Source organism: Oreochromis niloticus, linkage group LG4, assembly GCF_001858045.2.
Source record: "Oreochromis niloticus isolate F11D_XX linkage group LG4, O_niloticus_UMD_NMBU, whole genome shotgun sequence".
Lineage (NCBI taxonomy): Eukaryota > Metazoa > Chordata > Actinopteri > Cichliformes > Cichlidae > Oreochromis > Oreochromis niloticus.
Genome location: NC_031969.2, coordinates 31,986,864 through 32,004,570, shown reverse-complemented (window position 1 = coordinate 32,004,570; position 17,707 = coordinate 31,986,864). Strand labels below are relative to the sequence as shown.

Genomic DNA, 17,707 nt, shown 5'->3' with positions numbered 1-17,707 from the left:
ATAATTCATCCTCAGACACCTGGAAGAGAGTTGCCCAACCAGTCTGCAGTGCAGCTTTGACAAGAGCTAAGTGGTTCTGTTTTATTTTGCTCCACCAGGAGCTGCAGACTCATTCATCACTTAAACCCACATGTCTTATTTTTGCCGTACAAACAGTGGATGCCATCCATACTTGCAAATGCAGAGGGATGGCACTATCACTGTGACCAGCACCTGCGCCGTTTCATCTGTCTCCTCTGAAAATGCGCTGACCTTGGGGGGAGGAATAACGATGGGTTTTCTGTTAAGTGTATTATCAGGAAAAAGCGGAGTGGTGAGAAAATAGCTTGTATGATCTTGTGGTAAGAGACACAGCCCCACCTCTCTTGCCTCTTTCTTTTAATTCAGTTTTTCTGGTGACGCGAAGCTTTGTTAACTGTGGCAGCTGTGATTGGGCTTTGACTGAGATCGCTCTAAAGATTCAACCGAGAAGCCATTTTTCTTTTTCTTTACTGTGATTTAGTTGATTTAGTGATGAGCTACCCTTTAAACCCACTGTCTGAAACATTTAACGGCAATGAATCAGCACAGAATTAAAGACAAAGTGGCTGTTAATTATCCTCGGTAAGATGTGTTAAAGTCTTTCTGGCACAAAGGAATACTTTCTTAAGGTGGCAGGAGAGACACTTTCTACTGGAACAGAAGTAAAATTTGTGTTTAATGTAACTGATTGGTTTGTTGCAATGAATGAAGCATCCTCTATAGGTCAGGTGTACGCTGTTACTTAAAATAGACAACTTATTAAAACATAGACTGTTATGAAAAACCATAATTAATCACTAAGTGATATTTTAAGAAGACTGACTTGTTTCAATAGACTGGCTTAATCTCGTGGATGGCTTATGAGACAGTGGGAAACTATGAGGGTGTTGTAAATGATGATAGCATCTCTTCTCAGAAATGACACCAGGGTATCACAGTTAATGTGAGAGCGATTGAGATGAAGGATTATTGATCGATTCTTCAGCAGATCCCAATCATTCTGCATCATTTGTACTGTACCACACCGCTCAGCAAAACAAACGCCGCCATTAGACCGTGAATCATTTGGAGCGGTGTGACATTAGCGTGAGTGACTGCACAAAGTTTTGTTTGTTGTAAATACATTTTGTTTTCTTCTGGAGGTTTAATGATGATGCATAATTTTTAACAACACGATTAATCTTAGTTGTTTGTCTTTAACTCTCCTACATCGTTCCAAAACTGTGAAAAGTGTAACTTTGGACTCGGTTGTGTTCTTGCTCTAATAAAAGCCTTTTTTGCCACCCTCAGGCTGATAGGTAGGTGGCCCCCAGTTGACCCTCTATCACTCTGGGGAAAAACCACTTCATCCTGAGCAGCGCGCCCTCAGAGCTCAAAAAAAGGAGGGGTCGTGTATCCTCCGACTGCAGACGGGCCTCTGAGCTTATTCATTCTGTTTCCTCGTCGTCCTTGAGAGAAGTTCAGCGGTTTTGTGATGTATGAGGGTCTTACGGTTTCAGACGTCATGGTTAAATCCACTGACTTTGTGCCTGTGACTGTACTCTGCCCGCAGCTCTGAAAATATTTTCCTTTTCTGTTGACTTGCTTCGCTTGCCACTGCCCTTGTTTCCTCACACTCGTCCCCGAACAGGGAAGAAGCTGTACGTGATAAAAGTCATTCATGCATGGGTGCTGATTCATTTTATTCACTGCAAGGGAAATGGACAAACATGCAGCTGCAATGAATGCTAATATGGTTTTGTTAAAATGTGTTACAGATTAATATTTGCGTAAGTTACATTGGTCCTCTGGATCTTTCGGGAAACTCGGTGTGTAACATCCTGCTGTGGACTATACACATCTGTACTGGGTGCAGGATCTTTATGCAGGTTGGTCACGGGGGGAGCTGAAGAATCTCCTCCTTGAATCATATAAATCTCCTAATTTACCTCCCCCTCACTGCACAGCAAATCTGTCAGCGTTATTGCCTCACCCCTACAAGTGTGACCCTGACAGGTGCCGAGGAGCCAACGAGTGTCTGTGCAGGTGTGCGTCTGTGCGTACAGGCTTGTGTTTCTGTATGCTTTGTAGATGGTTGCTAGCCCACAGGTGTGTCAGATTAAAGCTGCCTGCAAACTACAGTCTCAACGCCTCAATTAGCAGAGAGCAGACTGATGGTGCAGCCAGAATGAGCCTGGGGCATTACCACAGGCTCAGCTGCAGTTTAAAGCCTGAAGTCACGACCGCCTTGTCAGTGTGCACAGCATGCAGAGTACTGTCCAGTGCATACGGTATGGAAGGGAACCACTCGTCACCAGTCATTTCCATATAATGTTAAATGAATTCTCCACCTTTTTAGGCATAAAATGCAGATTTAAGGCCTGAAATGGGTAAATTATATTGGGCGTATAGGCAGACAGGTTTATACGAGCCCAAAAGGACAGAAATATTCTGTCTGCTTTGTTTTGTTCTTTGAAATAGATCACAAGCAGTCTCTAAATTGCTTTTTCTGACTTGCAGTTGTCTGTAATGAGTAGCTTGGATGCTATACATACAAACTGCTGTCCGTGGCTCTGTTTGCGCAGTAAGCTGCACTTCCACAGTGTCACAGTAATGGTCCACAGTCCCAAAGAAGATTACAGCCATTGAGTGAAAAGCTTAGCATCTGAAGGCTGAGATTACATTCAGAAGTTTAAAATATGCAGAACTGATATCTGTTTACAAACATAGTTTCAGAAACCGTGCATAAGTGTAAACAGACAAAAACCCTCTAACAGTTTTCAGAACAAGTCCTGATGACGCTCTTAAATGTCCATGTGAAGACGTTTTTGCAGCCTGACATTTACTTTGTAAAGGTTTGTAAAGCTTTTACAGAGTTTAGATTATCTAATGTGATGATCTCCAACACTAAATCGTTTATACTCGAATTTGTGTGAAAATTCTGTTTGCATGGGGAGTGGTGGTAACCCTATATTATACATGTCAAAGGTACATATGTTATAAGTGGGACGTCATCCATTGGTCCACCACTAATTTCGGAGCCTCAACATTTTACCTGCTGCCATTTTACTTGTTTGGAGACGGAGGTGAACATATTCGGATTAGAAGGTCGAGGGTTCATGCAGGAACTCAGTCAGCGGCTAGCATCAGGATGGGCGCTGGAAACTTGGAAGACCAACTTGTCTGCAAACGTTCGTCAACATTTCTGATGCCAACCAGAAACAGGTAACATTCACCTTCAAAGTAAAAGTTGTTTTTTTATTTCAGTGCGTCTTTGTGAGCTCGATGGATACACGGATGTTTTTGTACACGCTCGTTTTTATTGATCATGTTATTAATGTTAGCAACCTGCATTGTTTCATTACTGGCCTTAACGTGTTCGTCACACTGCAGTTTGTGGTGTGGTTTTCAGGACCCCGCACCACTCTTTGTGTATGATTTGTGTTAGTTAACTTTCCCCAAATCCGAATTATCTCTAACAACGGACGATGATTCGCTTTGAGGGTTCTTCACCTTCTGCTGTACCAGACCGTTTAATTTTGTTGTAGATCTGTTTTCTAACATGGCGTTGCTCTTTTATTCTGGTCCAGGAAACTTCAGGCTGTGCGGTGCAGGAACAGCTGTTATTGGCACACAGGGCCGTGTGGTCATTTAGCAAGCGGTTGCTTTTGCTTTGCTTTGCTTTCTATTTGGCAGAGCAGTTTTATTGTTGCTTAATTATATTTAGTTAACTGTGGGAAGCCAGAAATTTAAGATTGAGACTCAAATTTGATTAATTGTGCAGCTCTAGTTTCTATGTTTGCCGAAACAAAGAGTTCTTGTCACAAATCTGGTCCAAAAATATTGGTTATTTTAACTTTTTCCTTGTTGTTTGCACAGGTTTTGTTTTCAGGTCAATTATGTTTCGTCCTTTTCCCCACTTGAGAATTATTGAGATTGCAATGACGATGATTAATCAAAGTCCGGACACCATTGTGTTTTATGTGTTTCATGTTGCTGCACAGCACGGAGACTCATTCGCAGAAAGGCCAAACTCAAATCCATCACAAGAGCAAAGCCTCCAAGGATGATGGGATGGATGACATCCAACATTTTAACAGACCTTTCTGTATTAGCTGTCTTTTTAAATAGCTGTCTAATTTATTTTATTTATTGAAATATATATTGTAGGATATATATTAAATGTAATAGTTTAAATACACAATAACTGACCTTTACGAGCTCATGGCTGAAGGTTATTTGAATGACTCAGGTGGGTGATATCTATTGATAGGCTTGGACTGTATCCAACAATCTAAAGATATTTGAGTCAGGGATCAAGGACACAATGACGGGTGATTTGTGATAGAAAGCTAGCAGCAAGAGAAGGTTTACAAGATGATAGTGAGACATGCTGTGACGGACGGTTCGGAGACGGTGGCGCTGAGAACAAGACAGCAGGCTGAGAGGGTTTGGACATGGAGCTGCCAGAGGAAGACCTCAAAGATCCATCGATGTAGTGAAGGAGGACATACAGAGGGTTGGGGTGACAGAGGAGCATGCTGGGATAGGACCACAGTGAAATGATGTACTGAGGTAAATGTGTTGTGGCAGTGAGTGAAATTTGGCACTGAAGATATGGACCACAAAGCGGTGTATGGCTCCCCTGATCACATGACTCAATTGCAGCCATCTCCCCTTCCTCTCCCTCTGTCCCTCGATGAAGAGTGACTTCTGGCCACAGCGCTTTGCTGCGACATATGTCTGCCTCCGCCACGCAGCAGGAAGTGCCCTGGCACTGTCTTTCTGCGCTGCTGACGTCACGTTGACCAGGGACAGACACACGGCTCCCTGTGGCATTTATCACAGAACGGGACTGTATAGGTGGCGTGCAGCGACACTGAAATAACGCACAGAAGCTAATTCTGCACCAAGTCAGTGAAATCTGTGTTACCAAGAATGAAGACGCCTCAAAGCCCGTCCTTTGTGAAAAATGTCGAAACATCTTTTTTCAGGACTAACGTTCCTCCAGTTCTACGTTTCAGCACCAACACTGGTCTATAAATATCGACAGAGGCAGAATCACAGTTTACACGCTCAGTTCTCGTGCTGCACAGAGCTCGCTGTAAGCGGTTGTTAATGGGACTCATCGGTAAATGTTGCCTAATCTTGGTTTGACAAAATGTTAACTGGGGATGAAGTTGTTTGTTGCTTCGGTCTGTTTAACTTTTATTAAATGCCTCCATCAGTAAGCGAGCCAGTCGCCTAAACAAACCAGACATAGGACTTCATTAAATATCAGTTATTCTTGACGTGGAGAGAGGATCGGTCGGTGCAAATGGTAAATGAGGGTTAGAGTTAGAAATGAGAAAGTCGAGCTGTCACACAGTTTTACCGTTTCATGATTTAGTGATGCAGCATACGTCCTCATGTTCACGTGTACCGAGCGTTCATATATTTTAGATAAAAATACTTCCAAAGTGATTAATGTGACAGACTGGTATTATAAATTATAATTAGGTGGGTAGGTTTGCAGTGTCATCTATTTAATCTTAGTTGTCATGAGCTGGTTGAACCATAGTTACACGTGAACAGAATATTGGAAAATCATTAATAAACTAATAAATATCAGTGATTTGAGCTGATAAATACTGATTAACAGAGGTTTTGATTGTGTTCCTTTTTTAAAAAAATACACACGGGCATCTCTGGACCCGACCTAATGATCTCACTGGAGCCGATAGCTGAACGTTGGCACCCCTAAGTGACGCTGCATATACACATGTACTGACTCTCTGCTAACACTTGTCCTTTTTACTGCTGGCTGCTTTCTGTGACCGTTCAGGAGTCGGTCTGCTTCGGTCTAGACAGGTTATCCTCTTATTCCTGTGAGTTTTGACACGCAGGACTTGAAAAGTGGGCACAAGTGAGTTCCAAAAGTAGACATGGCAGAGTCTGAAAAAAAAAGAACTGCTCTAGTTTTGAGAAAAGCCTCAGGCTCTTGTTCTTGCAAAGACAATCAGGGTTTTTTGGTCCTTTCTGTCATACATTTTGTACACTTTTTCTGTGCAGACGGTCTTGCTCGGAGGATGTGATCTGTCACACTACAGAATGGATGCTTCAAAGAGTACTTTGGATTTTAGGTCAGGATATTGAACTAAATGGATAATGAGAGAAAAGATGAATTTATGCTTCCCCTGTTCAGCAAAATTACATCAGACACGTTGAGAATGTGTAGCCACACTGTTGCCAAGTGCTTGCTCAAAGGGGGACGTTTGATTGTTTGGGTTTTCTCTCTATTATTATTATTAAAAATAAAGCTGAATTAAATCCATCCATCCACCCATACATCCATCATCTGTTCATCCATCAACACCATTAGGTCTCCTCATCTAGGAGGTGTCCAGGGGGCATCTTGGTCAGATGCCTGAATGCTTTCAGATGCTCTCTTGGTGTGGTGATGTAGTGGCTCCACCCTGAGCCTCTCAAATTACCCAGCTTATGTTTTTTAGTCACTATCCACAGATGAGTGCGGCAACGTCGATCGACCAGCTTCACGTTCAGCTCTTCATCACAGCAGACTGTGCAGAATCCACTTTACTGCAGATGTTGGATGATTCCTTCTATCAGTCTCCTGCTCCTTCCTTCCCTCACTCACAGATAATACCCCAAAATAATTCTCTTACCATTTTATGACAAAGTCACTAAAATAAAAACTGCACCAAGAACTATCATTCATTTCCAACTAGAGTCATTTGCCTAAATTATGTTGTTTTTCTGGATATGATGACTCTGTGTCTGTGGCAGTTTAAGGATCCTTTCTAGCAATGATAAGTTACTTTTGTTGCCACTGAGCTTTAAAGACTTGTACGTGATTGGTTGGGGTTGAACGAATAAAAGGTTGTGATCCACATTCAGCGTTGTAGCTGCAGCAGACGGCAGTAGGCATGAAGCATGCAGCTCAACCAGCACAGGGAGCAAAGCCACAAACACAGATTTTAGATACCTGAAAGAATCTGTATCAGTTTAAGTCTACCCCTCGAGTTTGGGAAGACGGAAGCGGCTACCGCCGACTCCACCGCCAAGCTCAGTAACTCTTCCGAAACACAAGAGGTGTTTGTCTACAGCTGATTCGAGCGGTTGTCAGTTTGTGTAATTGTGGCACTTTGATGTTGGAATGGTTTATTTCAAGTCTCTAATGTATCAAATGAAATAAACACGAGTAAACCTGCTAATCTTGTTCTCTGTGAGGTAAACGCTTTTTCTTTCTTTGCAGTCTGATGGTTCTTGTACCTCTTGGAAGTTGATGCGTTTATTCCTTGTTTGACCTGCTTTGCCAGGTGCGCGTTCTTCAGGCTTCCCAAACCTGTTGGTGATTTGTGTCAGCCGTGATTATTGATATTGATTTTATCCAGTGTTCAGACACTGAGGAGGCTCCTGGGAACTGATTGATCTAAAGCTTCTCTTGGTCATCTGATCCTGACGTGACTGCTAGCTCGAATGAGTTCTAATACTATAATTACACGAAAAAGCAATATTCTTAATTGAGTCTTCGCCCCAGCATTAGTTTCTTTAATGGCTGTTTGTGATAGGAATAGAAAATGAGGCATATAATGGCACGTCGGCTCTGATGTTGCCAATCGACAAACAGAAATGTCCTGAGGATAGGAATCGGTTTATCACCTAATTTCATGCTGTCACTTTCATAGGGCTCAAACTCCGTGCTTTCAGTGATATGTATGAAAAATGAATGAGCTCCATTGCCTTGTTGACTACCCTTGACAGCATCCCATAAATCAATTGGTGAATGGCATTCCTGATTACGGGAAACCTCAAAGAAGGTTAGACCAAAATCATCTCTGTGCAGCTCGCTCATAACTGTTTGCACATTTTTACCTCTTCAGCACATAAATATTAAAATGCTACTGAATAAAGCATAAATTATGGCACCTTTGTTGTCTGAAAACAATGCTTTTGGTGTTTTATTTGGTCTATAACAGTCTGACAGACAATTACAAATCATCTTCTTCCTCCATCAGGTAATTTATAATCTTTATGACATATTTTATATCAGTCGCTCTAAAAGTTTTTGTTGTTGTTTTGAACTTCCAGCTTTGCTTTATCTGTAAAACCTTTATTTATAATGTTGTCTGATTCTTTTTCCCTAGATTATAAAGTCCTCCACATTTTTGCATGTTATTATTTTATTAATCATTTACTTTGACTTCTTTTGGAGGATTTTAATGTTCAGAGCCGTTAAATTTTATCCCTTGAGAATATTTAGACAATTTAGGGTGCGTTGCCTTGCCTGAGGATATTTTGAGAAGTGGGCAGCAGGGACCGGAGATTTAATGTTCCCTATCAACTGAGCTACAGCTACCCCACATATCTAACCTTTGAGGCATGCATTAGTTTTAATTTAAATACGGCTTTCGGAGACGTGGTAGTGCAGACTGAGAGGGAGAGGGTACACTTAAGAGTGGGATGAAATGCCACATTCACATTATTCTTTTTATGACTACATTTATCTATTATCAGTTACATTTTCCTTGTCCTTGCCACCAGAGAGATGATCAACATATTAGCCAGTCACTTATAGATAGATGCACAATTGAGTATCCATCTGTTTGTCACTTATCACGGCCCAGGTCACAGGGTCAGCAGCCCAAGCTGAAAAACCCAGACCTCCCTCTCCCCAGGCACCTCCTCCAGCTTGTCCGTGGGAACACTGAGGCGTTCCCAGGCCAGCTGAGAGGGTAGAGATGAAGCCTCTACCCAGTAGGTCCAGTCCCCCCTTTTCACCTGTGTGCTTTATGGGCGTATCTATTCATTATTCTCTCATTACATGGTTTCATTATAAAGATTTTTCCTGGGTGAATCTATAACGTGAACTTGCTCAGGTCTCTGGTGGGATGAGCTGAGATAGCCGTCATGTCGGTACTCTGAATGTATCCATTAATGAAGCTGTAATGGTGTAAAATGTGTGTATGCGCAGTAGAATTACAACGTTCAAGGGGAATTCATTTTAACCTTATTTTGGTAAAAATGTATTAATTTTATAAAATCATGATGTAGTTTTTTTGTCCCAGTGACGACTGTAAAAGGATTGCATTTCGATAGAGATTCAACAGCGCTGCCCAGATATCTGCCTGGGGCCATCGCAAAGATGGATACGAGTGGACAGACGTGTAATATAGACTAAAGAAGGATTTTGTGGTTGCTCGTTTCTGCAATATGGACGTTTTTCATTTGTGGGTTTGACTTAATTTCCTACAAGTTATTATTTTCTTAAAATGTTCACACAAACAAACTGGCTGACCTGAAATTTGAATGCGTTGAAGCAGCAGCATTTTTTGTCTCATAACCGTTATTAGGGTCCGTTTGAAGTCTACATGTTCTTCTAGTTGGAAGTAGGTGAAGTTTGAAGTCTAAGCATGCTTCATGTTTTTATGCTTTTGAAATGTTTAGTAATAACCAAAATCTTTGGTATTTGTGGTATGGATTAAGTGCAAGTGGACCCAAGGCTACGGGAAACTATTTGCATGCAAATATCAGATCATCAGGCAGGGCAGGCATGTGTACATGTCACTCAGAGACCCGGTGCCTCAGTGGGTAGATGAAGATTACGGTTGGTTTCCAGCTGGGACCATCCATATTAATAATGCATGCACTTACTCTTCTGAAAGGCAAGTATAATGGCTTCACTAAATGTCGTAAATTAATGGTCCCAACTAATTGCTGATGAAAAGCAATCATTCATTTTCACACTAGCCCGTCTTTGTCATAAAGCTGATTTCTTATTACATGTGTTTATTCTGTAATTTACTGTGATTGATTTGCTGTTTCTGTCCTCAAGTTAGAATGGTTAAAGTGTAAATGAGCAGCAGGAGGCATTAACTGCTGCATGACATCTCTTTTATTACCCTCGATGCCATGCGGAGGGCGAGATCACGCCGCATGTTTTCTGAAATGGATGTTGCTGACAGGGGAGCTGTCTACAGGCCCGTGTGAGTGATGGAAATTACTGGAGTCTTGTTAGTGTCTCCTTGCTTATGGAAAGCCTCAAGAGTCAAACGGAAAAGGCCAGTCTTGGGCTTTGAATGAAGAACCATATTCTTATCTAAAGCACTGAAAGAGTTCGCTGATGCTGTAGGTGAAAAGATGATTTCAGTGCCGTGAGATTACTGACTCAGGCTCGTGCTGTTAGATTCTGCGATGGTTAAAACCTCTTGTGCATCTTTCGCATTAACGTTTTTCCACTGATCTGATCGTTGCAAAGGATCATGGGATCATCATCATTTGTAAATAAAGAGACCAATTCTTTTTTGAGTGTTACATTGTGCAGTTTCTTTTTGGCTCTTTTCTGTGTAAAGACATTTAACTGTAAGAGTAGCTTTAGCTTATTATTTTAGCTCATGGCTAAAAACGCATCTTAAAATCCCTGTGCTGAGACCTGGTAGGGGGTCAGTTTAGGCCTGGTAGGGGGTCAGTTTGCTGATGGAAACCTTGAAGATGACGATGAAGAAAAAGGCGTAAAAGCTGCTTACTCTTCAGATGCATGAAATGGGAAGATTTGAGTTTACTGAGAAATCGCTAATGCTTAAAATAGCTTCAGGACAGCAATGGCACTTTTGTTTCCTTTTCACATTAATAAACACATTTTAACACTTTTAAAAGACTTTTAAGAAACTTTGATTGTACCTTAACTTAGATTTTACACTCACATCAGTGTGTTTGGTTTTAGATTTCATCTGAAGGAGTAAATGGGTCTTGAAAAGTCTAAAGGTGAATGTGAGGCAGGCTGATAGGAGTGCAGAGCATTTTTATGCTGGCATTATTTCTAGTAATAGCAAAAAAAACCATCTTTTTAGACAGCTTTAAAAAAAATAATAAATGCTTGTGATCTAATTTTGACACCCTGAAAGCTGCTGACCAAACTCCTGGGTGTGGTAATATTTAATTAGAACTTAAACAGAGTGGTTTAAAATAAATCTTTAATGACATTTTAAATCCCTAAAAAAAAAAACTAAAAAAACTAAACACAGCATTTCTCATAATCTTTGATTGTATTTTATGTGGTACGAGCACAAAATATAACATTTGTTTAATATATTATTAAAAAATAATGTATTAGAAGTCCATCCGACTGTGGGCTGAGAGAATATCTGGGAAGCGGCTAAATGGCGTTGAGGACGGCCACAACAGCGACACGGTCAACCTGATGCTGTGCAAACTTGAGCCGGCAGGTCTGGGACTAGCTAGCAAAAATAACAGTTGCAGTGCAAATTTTGGGTGGCTGTGTTTGCCTCAACGGCCCAGCCAAGTTTTTATGTGTGAGAAAAACATAAATAGCTGTGCAGCATGCATCACTAAGAAACCAACCATAATGTGCAACACTAAGTCGTACAGAGTCATCAAGTGAAAGAATCGTTTTTCAGGGCTTCAGACTGCGGCTGTCGACGTGTGATGTTATCCCAGCTCCGCCAGTGTTCCTTGCAGAAATGTCACCAGAGAAAGGATTATAGTCGCTCTCTGTGGCTGGTATTTGTGCTCGTTTAGATAGATCATTGCAGCGAAACCGTTTCAACTCTGGTGTGGTTTAATTGCTCGTTTGAAACTTGTCTCCTGTAGTTTACCTCACTTTAGTGCAGCAGCATGTGGCACTAACATAAGGTGTTGTTGGTCTCCTCGACATACAACATCAACACGAAAATGTCCAAAAGAGTTGGAGCTAGAATTTTTCTTATAAATGAAATAGTGCAACTTCAAATTTAATATAACTAAATGTTGACATAACAATAAATCATATTACCATCTCTTGCAATAGAATTATTAGCATGCTGGTGCCACATGTTGTTAGTCTAATATAAACTGTTTCCTTCACCCATTTGACTTGGAGCCAGTACCTCATGATACACTTGGGTACCACAATTCAGCGTCTTGCATTGAGGAAGGATGGCTCACATCTGGAAAGTTAATCAGGGAGTTAATAATAACTACAGAATAAAAACTGAATGATGATGCACACACACTGACGCCACAGTACAGTGAAGAAATGCACGAGTCCTTTTCTCCTTCACTTATGCAGATGTCACGAGGCGATTCGTGCAATGTAATGAGCATCTGAGACGGCGTGGTGGTGATACCAGTGTTATCTTGGGCATCTTATTGGGAAATGGCCAGATGTATGGTATTGTTTTGCCAGCCAGAGCAGATGTCAATCATTTGTACTGATTATTCATGCAGCATGAGTGCTCCAACAATAAATCAGCTGGCAAATCTGCGGGACAAATGAAAGTCTGGATATTTTTGGTGTTGTTATTCACTCGTTTTCAAATAGCACAACTTCATCATTTGACATATGACGAGTTTTTTTATGCAAAAATTATGTGTGAAGCATGTCCGTGAGACTGTGGCTCAGATAGTGGAGTGGAACTATGATACACGGTTGATGCTTTGAAACTTGAACAAGACACTGAACCCAAAGTTGGTCCAGCGGCAGCGACAGTAAAATGCTTGAAGGCCGTAGATCAGCAGTGTGCAGATTCTTCTTTGACCCTTTATTAAAAACGGAGGATTTGAATAAAAGGTAACACAGCCATAGTAACATTTCTCTTCTCATAAACTGTGTGAAACAATAATGCAAATGTGTAATTTGGTCTTTACTAATATCCATTGATTTTCTTTTTCTCTTCTTTTTTTTTGCTCGCTTTAAAGTGACGTATTATACGTCCTTCTCTCCAGTGTTCATTAAGCTGATGTAATTAGCACTCGGATTCCTGCTTTTTTCCTAATGGCTTCTTTGTCATTATTTAACTGCTCTCAATAAAATGAATCAGCACCTTGAGCGGAATTGTGATTGAAATGATTTCTCTTTTTGCTACGAGGACTATAATTACCACGAGTCACGCTGCAAACTGAAGTGATTAAGTAAATGTCTAAATACTGAATGAAGCTGTTATCTAACTTCAATAAGAGTAGGGACTTCTTTATACCTGACAGACCAAAAGGCAAAACAGAAACTTTGTCCAGGAATGAGATTGACCCCAGCAATTGATTTCATAGAGCACCTGTCTCCTTTGTTTAATGAAATATTGTTATAGTTGGTACTGGAAAAACTGGATGATGATCTCAGAAATCAGCGGCGGTGGAAAAAAAACAAAGGCTTTTGTGTGTGTGAGGTGAAGTAATTGATGACGAGCTGACCTTGTGTGGCAGGACGACAGCAGAGCCTCCACTGATGCCCACGATCGGCACGGCCGTCTGAGTGGAGATGAAGTCCAAGATCTGCGCCACGGCCTCTGAGCCCACATTGTCCTCGAACACCACGCCATGGACACGGTTGGTGGAGAGAGTGTCGCAGATGCGGGTTAGCAGCGCCCGAGGGTTAGTGTTGTTGACCAGCACAGTGATGGGGTTCACCTCCAAGGGAAGGTCCATGAAGTTTTCCCGGCTCAAACGCCCCTTGATCTCCGTCTGGTAGGCCGTGCCGCTGAACACCACCGCCACGTTCACAGAGGGCGTGGGGATCCCAAACGGCCGGCCCGAACAGCCGGGTATGGCGCAGAATAAGAGCAGCAGCAGCGGCGGCGCCGGCCACCACGGGGAGTCGCTCCAGCAGCCTAGACGAACGCCCATCTCAGTCACCTACTGCCTGGTGGGGTGGACAGAAGAGATCGACATGTTAGACAGGAAAATCTTTTTATGGTGTTTGTTTTTACGTTTTGATAAATATAAATGACCTTCTGGCTTCATCTCGGCTCAGCGTGCCGGCCCGCTCGCTGTAATCAGACCTGTAAGAGCCCATTAACGGAGCCCAGAGCAGTATTTTTAGTGTTTGTCAGCGTGCAGCACGAGGCTGTGGCCAGGCTGTTGCATCTTAGGATGGCAGCTGCCACCCTGCTGCTGTTGGATTCTGCGGTACAACCCAGCAGATGGTGTCCAGCGTTTAATGCAACAAATGGAGAACAAGAGGATTTATAATTTTTCTCTCGTGACATTACTTTTGAAGCTATTACTTAATTTCTTTTTTAGCAGCCCAAGGCATTCAGACTTAATCTGCTGCAGATCTGCATGCATAGTTTTGACTTTACCGATCATGTGGCATCCACAGTGTCAGAATAATGTTCATTAGCATACATTTCAACATATCAAAAGGAAAAAACCTTTATTCATAAATGCCTTTAATCCTCTGGTGATAAAATCCTTGCTCCTTGTGCAACACTGCCTCTCTAATGGACTGCAATGTAAGCACTAACTCTCGGCCGTACTATCTTAATTACTTCCAATTGTTGTGCTTTCTGCCCTCTGGAAGGTAATGCAGGAGAAATGCCATAGTTGGGACTCTGCGATGTCAAACCCTATAATGTTAGTTTAACATTCACATTGTAGGGAGACAGCGGTTTGTGTTGAGCTGTCAGACAGAGTTAGGCTCTTTGTCAAATCTTTCACAGCAGTGTTTGTGGCCCTCAGGGAGTGCTGCACACTGGGCCCCTGTCACAGAGATCTGATCCACCATGTGATGGAATCCCAGTGGGGTGAATATATTGTAATCTCTTGGTAATCCCTACCAGGCGTCATGGCCTGCAGCTTGATTGTAGTGTATAAACTTATCAAGAGATTTGGCTAGTGCACGGAGCGCGGTGCAGCTGTGTGGTTTTTCTCTCCATTCTACATCCTGTGTGGGACCGAGCTGTGAGCTCCTGTGGAAAACACTGCAGAACAAGCATGCAGTGCATGACAGCCGGGCCGGTTCATCTCTAGAATACTTATGAAGGAATTGGGTTTTTTGTCATGTTGCATGCACAGACTCCGAGAAAACACATCACGCATGCATGGGAAGCTGTTCGTGACGTGTCCTGCATGTGCTACTCAACTAAGGCGGTGCATTTAAATAATTTTAGAAGTTGATTAGTCGCCACTGTTCGAGGGCATGTTCCACATCCTGTTCAGTGACATTAGCCGTGTTTCAGCTGACAGCAGTAGAGTAGTTTAGGCTTAATGTCTCGGGATTAACATTCATGGAAGAAATACTTGAAGACCTCCTATATATTTAATGAAAACCATAAAACAGCTGAGGCGCATGTGTGAAGGCTGAACACTCAGGTGGTAAAAATGGCATTAAAGCAAAAATGGAGTCACCAGTAACTTTGTGACAAGATTTTAATATATTTATTTATATTTTATATTGTATATTGAGATCCATGGAGGCTACCGTATTTCAGTTTCTATTTACCATGCCGATCTGGAGGAAACAGCCTTCAAAGCTTCATGATGCAGATACATTACAGCTTGTGACCGTACGTTTGCTGGGTGCCGACCCCCGAAGCTGTAAAGCCAGCCGAATCCTTAAACTGCACTGATACATAAAGGAAAGAGGATTTTCATCTGTCCTTTGGCTAAATCCTCCCAAACCGCTCCTGTGTATACAAGGGCCGCAGGCTCCACTCAGATGTTGAGGATCAAAAGTCACCGTGGACATCCATTGGTCGTAGAGATTTTAGATTTATTACAAAGCAGAGACAGTTTTGGCTCTGAAGCAGTCACAAGGTACATACTGTAGTTTGAGCCGTGAGCCAGAGACAGGCTGCCTTTTGCGTCATGACGCTGCTGCAAACTGGATTCAGAATGAGTCATACTGTACTTGGTGACCCACAGAGTGGAACCAGTCACTGCCCAGTTATACTTGATTACGTCTGTATGCTAGTTTGGCCCATCTGATGTAAGCTTCTTATGAAAGTATTCCATTGTTATCTAATAACATTTAAATATTTCAGCAGAAATCGAGCTGGTTCTTTTGTCAGCGTGGAGTTCATTTATTATTAGCTTATGTAATATTGATTTGAAAGATGGTTCATAATACCTCATCATCTAAACTGCTGACTGCAGATTTTTGTTGTAGCTGCACATCTTTAGCAAAGACAGTTATTCTATTCCCATTAAGCCTCCCAGTGTCACTAAATGCACCTGAGATTATTTCAATTATCTCTCTGAATATATTCAGATTCAGTTTAGATAATAACAGAAGACACAAATATATGATGTGGGTGTAAAAAAAAAAAAAAAAAAAAAAAAAAAAAAGAATTAATTAAAATAGCAGCGTAACCTAAAAGTAACCTGTGGTTACAGCTGATCGCTCTACTTTCAGACACATCAACACCTTAACGCTGGGCTGGAGTGTCAAATTGGATCATTTTCAAACTCATTCACTCTCCTTTCTACAAACATTTAACTGTTGATTTTTTGCTGTTTGATGAGGTTGTTTAGCTGATCTGTCTTTAATCCTGTGTTACATTTACACTTTGCTCATTTGATCTTTCCACAACACATGAACTCCTGCAAGTGAGGCAAATGCTAAATAAGCATACATGCATATGTAGATCAATTAAAGTCTCTATTTATTTAAAACAAGACACTATCAACTGGTGATATATTGAAATTAACCTGATACCAGCAATGTGTTCAAAGAATGTGGAAGAGATGAAATGAAAAACTGTAAAACTTTCAGAAGTCTGACTTCCTCCCCTCAGCCTTGGCAGATGGCCCCGCCCCTTCATGAGCCTGGTTCTAATGGAGGTTTCTTCCTGTTAAAAGGGAGTTTTTCCTTCCCACTGTCGCCAAAGCATTTGCTCACAGGAAGTCATGTGATTGTTGGAGTGTTGTCTGTTTTCTTTGTATTATTGTACTGTCCCAATCTTACAATATAAAGTGCCTTGAAGCAGCTGTTGTTGTGGGAAGGAGTTAAACGATATTTCAACAATTTATGGATGCAAGTGCAAAACGCAAAGAATTTGGGGTTTTTATTATATAATATACAGGACATGGACAAAATTAGGCCACACCTCTTGAATTCAGGTGTTTCCAGTCCCATTGCCATAGGCCCTAGCCATGCAGTCTGCCTTTAAAACATGTCTGAATGAATGTGTCATTGTGAAGAACTCACTGAGTTTCAGCATGGTGCTGTGATATGATAGCACTACTGCAACAAGTCAGGTCAGTGACGCAGAGTGCTGAGGTGTGTTAGTGCATTTAAATGGCCAACGCTCGGCTGACAAAGAGTTCTAAAACGTCTTCATCAGCATACAAACTGTGTGCTGGGAGCTTCATGGCATCGGCTTTCCATGCCTGAACATGTGGAGGTGGCCTTGTACTTTGTGGATAGCTCTGTAGTAAATCAATCTGGGTGGTAAATGATGATTGGCCCACTAAAGACATCTGCAGTGTTATGGTTTTAAAAAAAGAAGCCAAAATCCTGCAGCTCAGGGAAACATTCTGCTTTCTAAACTACAGTGATGGGGCTCCTCAGTTTCTAATGCGTTGCTTTAAAGTTGCATAAATATGTATAACAACAATAACAACCCATACTTTTCCCTGTTAACTGCAAACTTTCTTCAGCAAGAATGCAAGAAGTCAGATATCTAAGTCTACATGTAGAGATGCTGGTTTGGGAGGTTAGTCCCCATTACAGGATTAATGTAGGCACACACACTCTGTCCTATTTATTTCTTATTGCCTCTCTTGGAAAGCTGTCGCCAAAGTCCGTTCTTGTCAAAGGGATTATGGAAAAGCAACGTGACTTAAATAAGTTGCTCCGGAGCAGCCCATACCAGCCACTTTCCTGTTTCCTCTTCTTTTGACAGCTGAACTGTGTAAACAGGCCACTGCTGAGAATAATCTACCATCTAATGAGAGATTAGATTTCAAAAAGTGAATGAGAGACCGAACTTTC

General features: G+C 41.7%; 1 protein-coding gene across 2 annotated transcripts in view; it reads right to left on the bottom strand.

The window, feature by feature from the left end:
• grin2ca (glutamate receptor, ionotropic, N-methyl D-aspartate 2Ca) overlaps positions 1-17,707 on the bottom strand; it is a 71,498-nt gene that overhangs the window by 37,429 nt on the left and 16,362 nt on the right. For both annotated transcript variants that reach the window (XM_005469078.4, XM_003442580.5), the window contains exon 2: positions 13,186-13,633. In XM_005469078.4, the coding sequence (XP_005469135.1) occupies positions 13,186-13,617 (432 nt within the window). In that variant the 5' untranslated portion in view covers positions 13,618-13,633. The remainder of the gene's footprint in view (positions 1-13,185; positions 13,634-17,707) is intronic.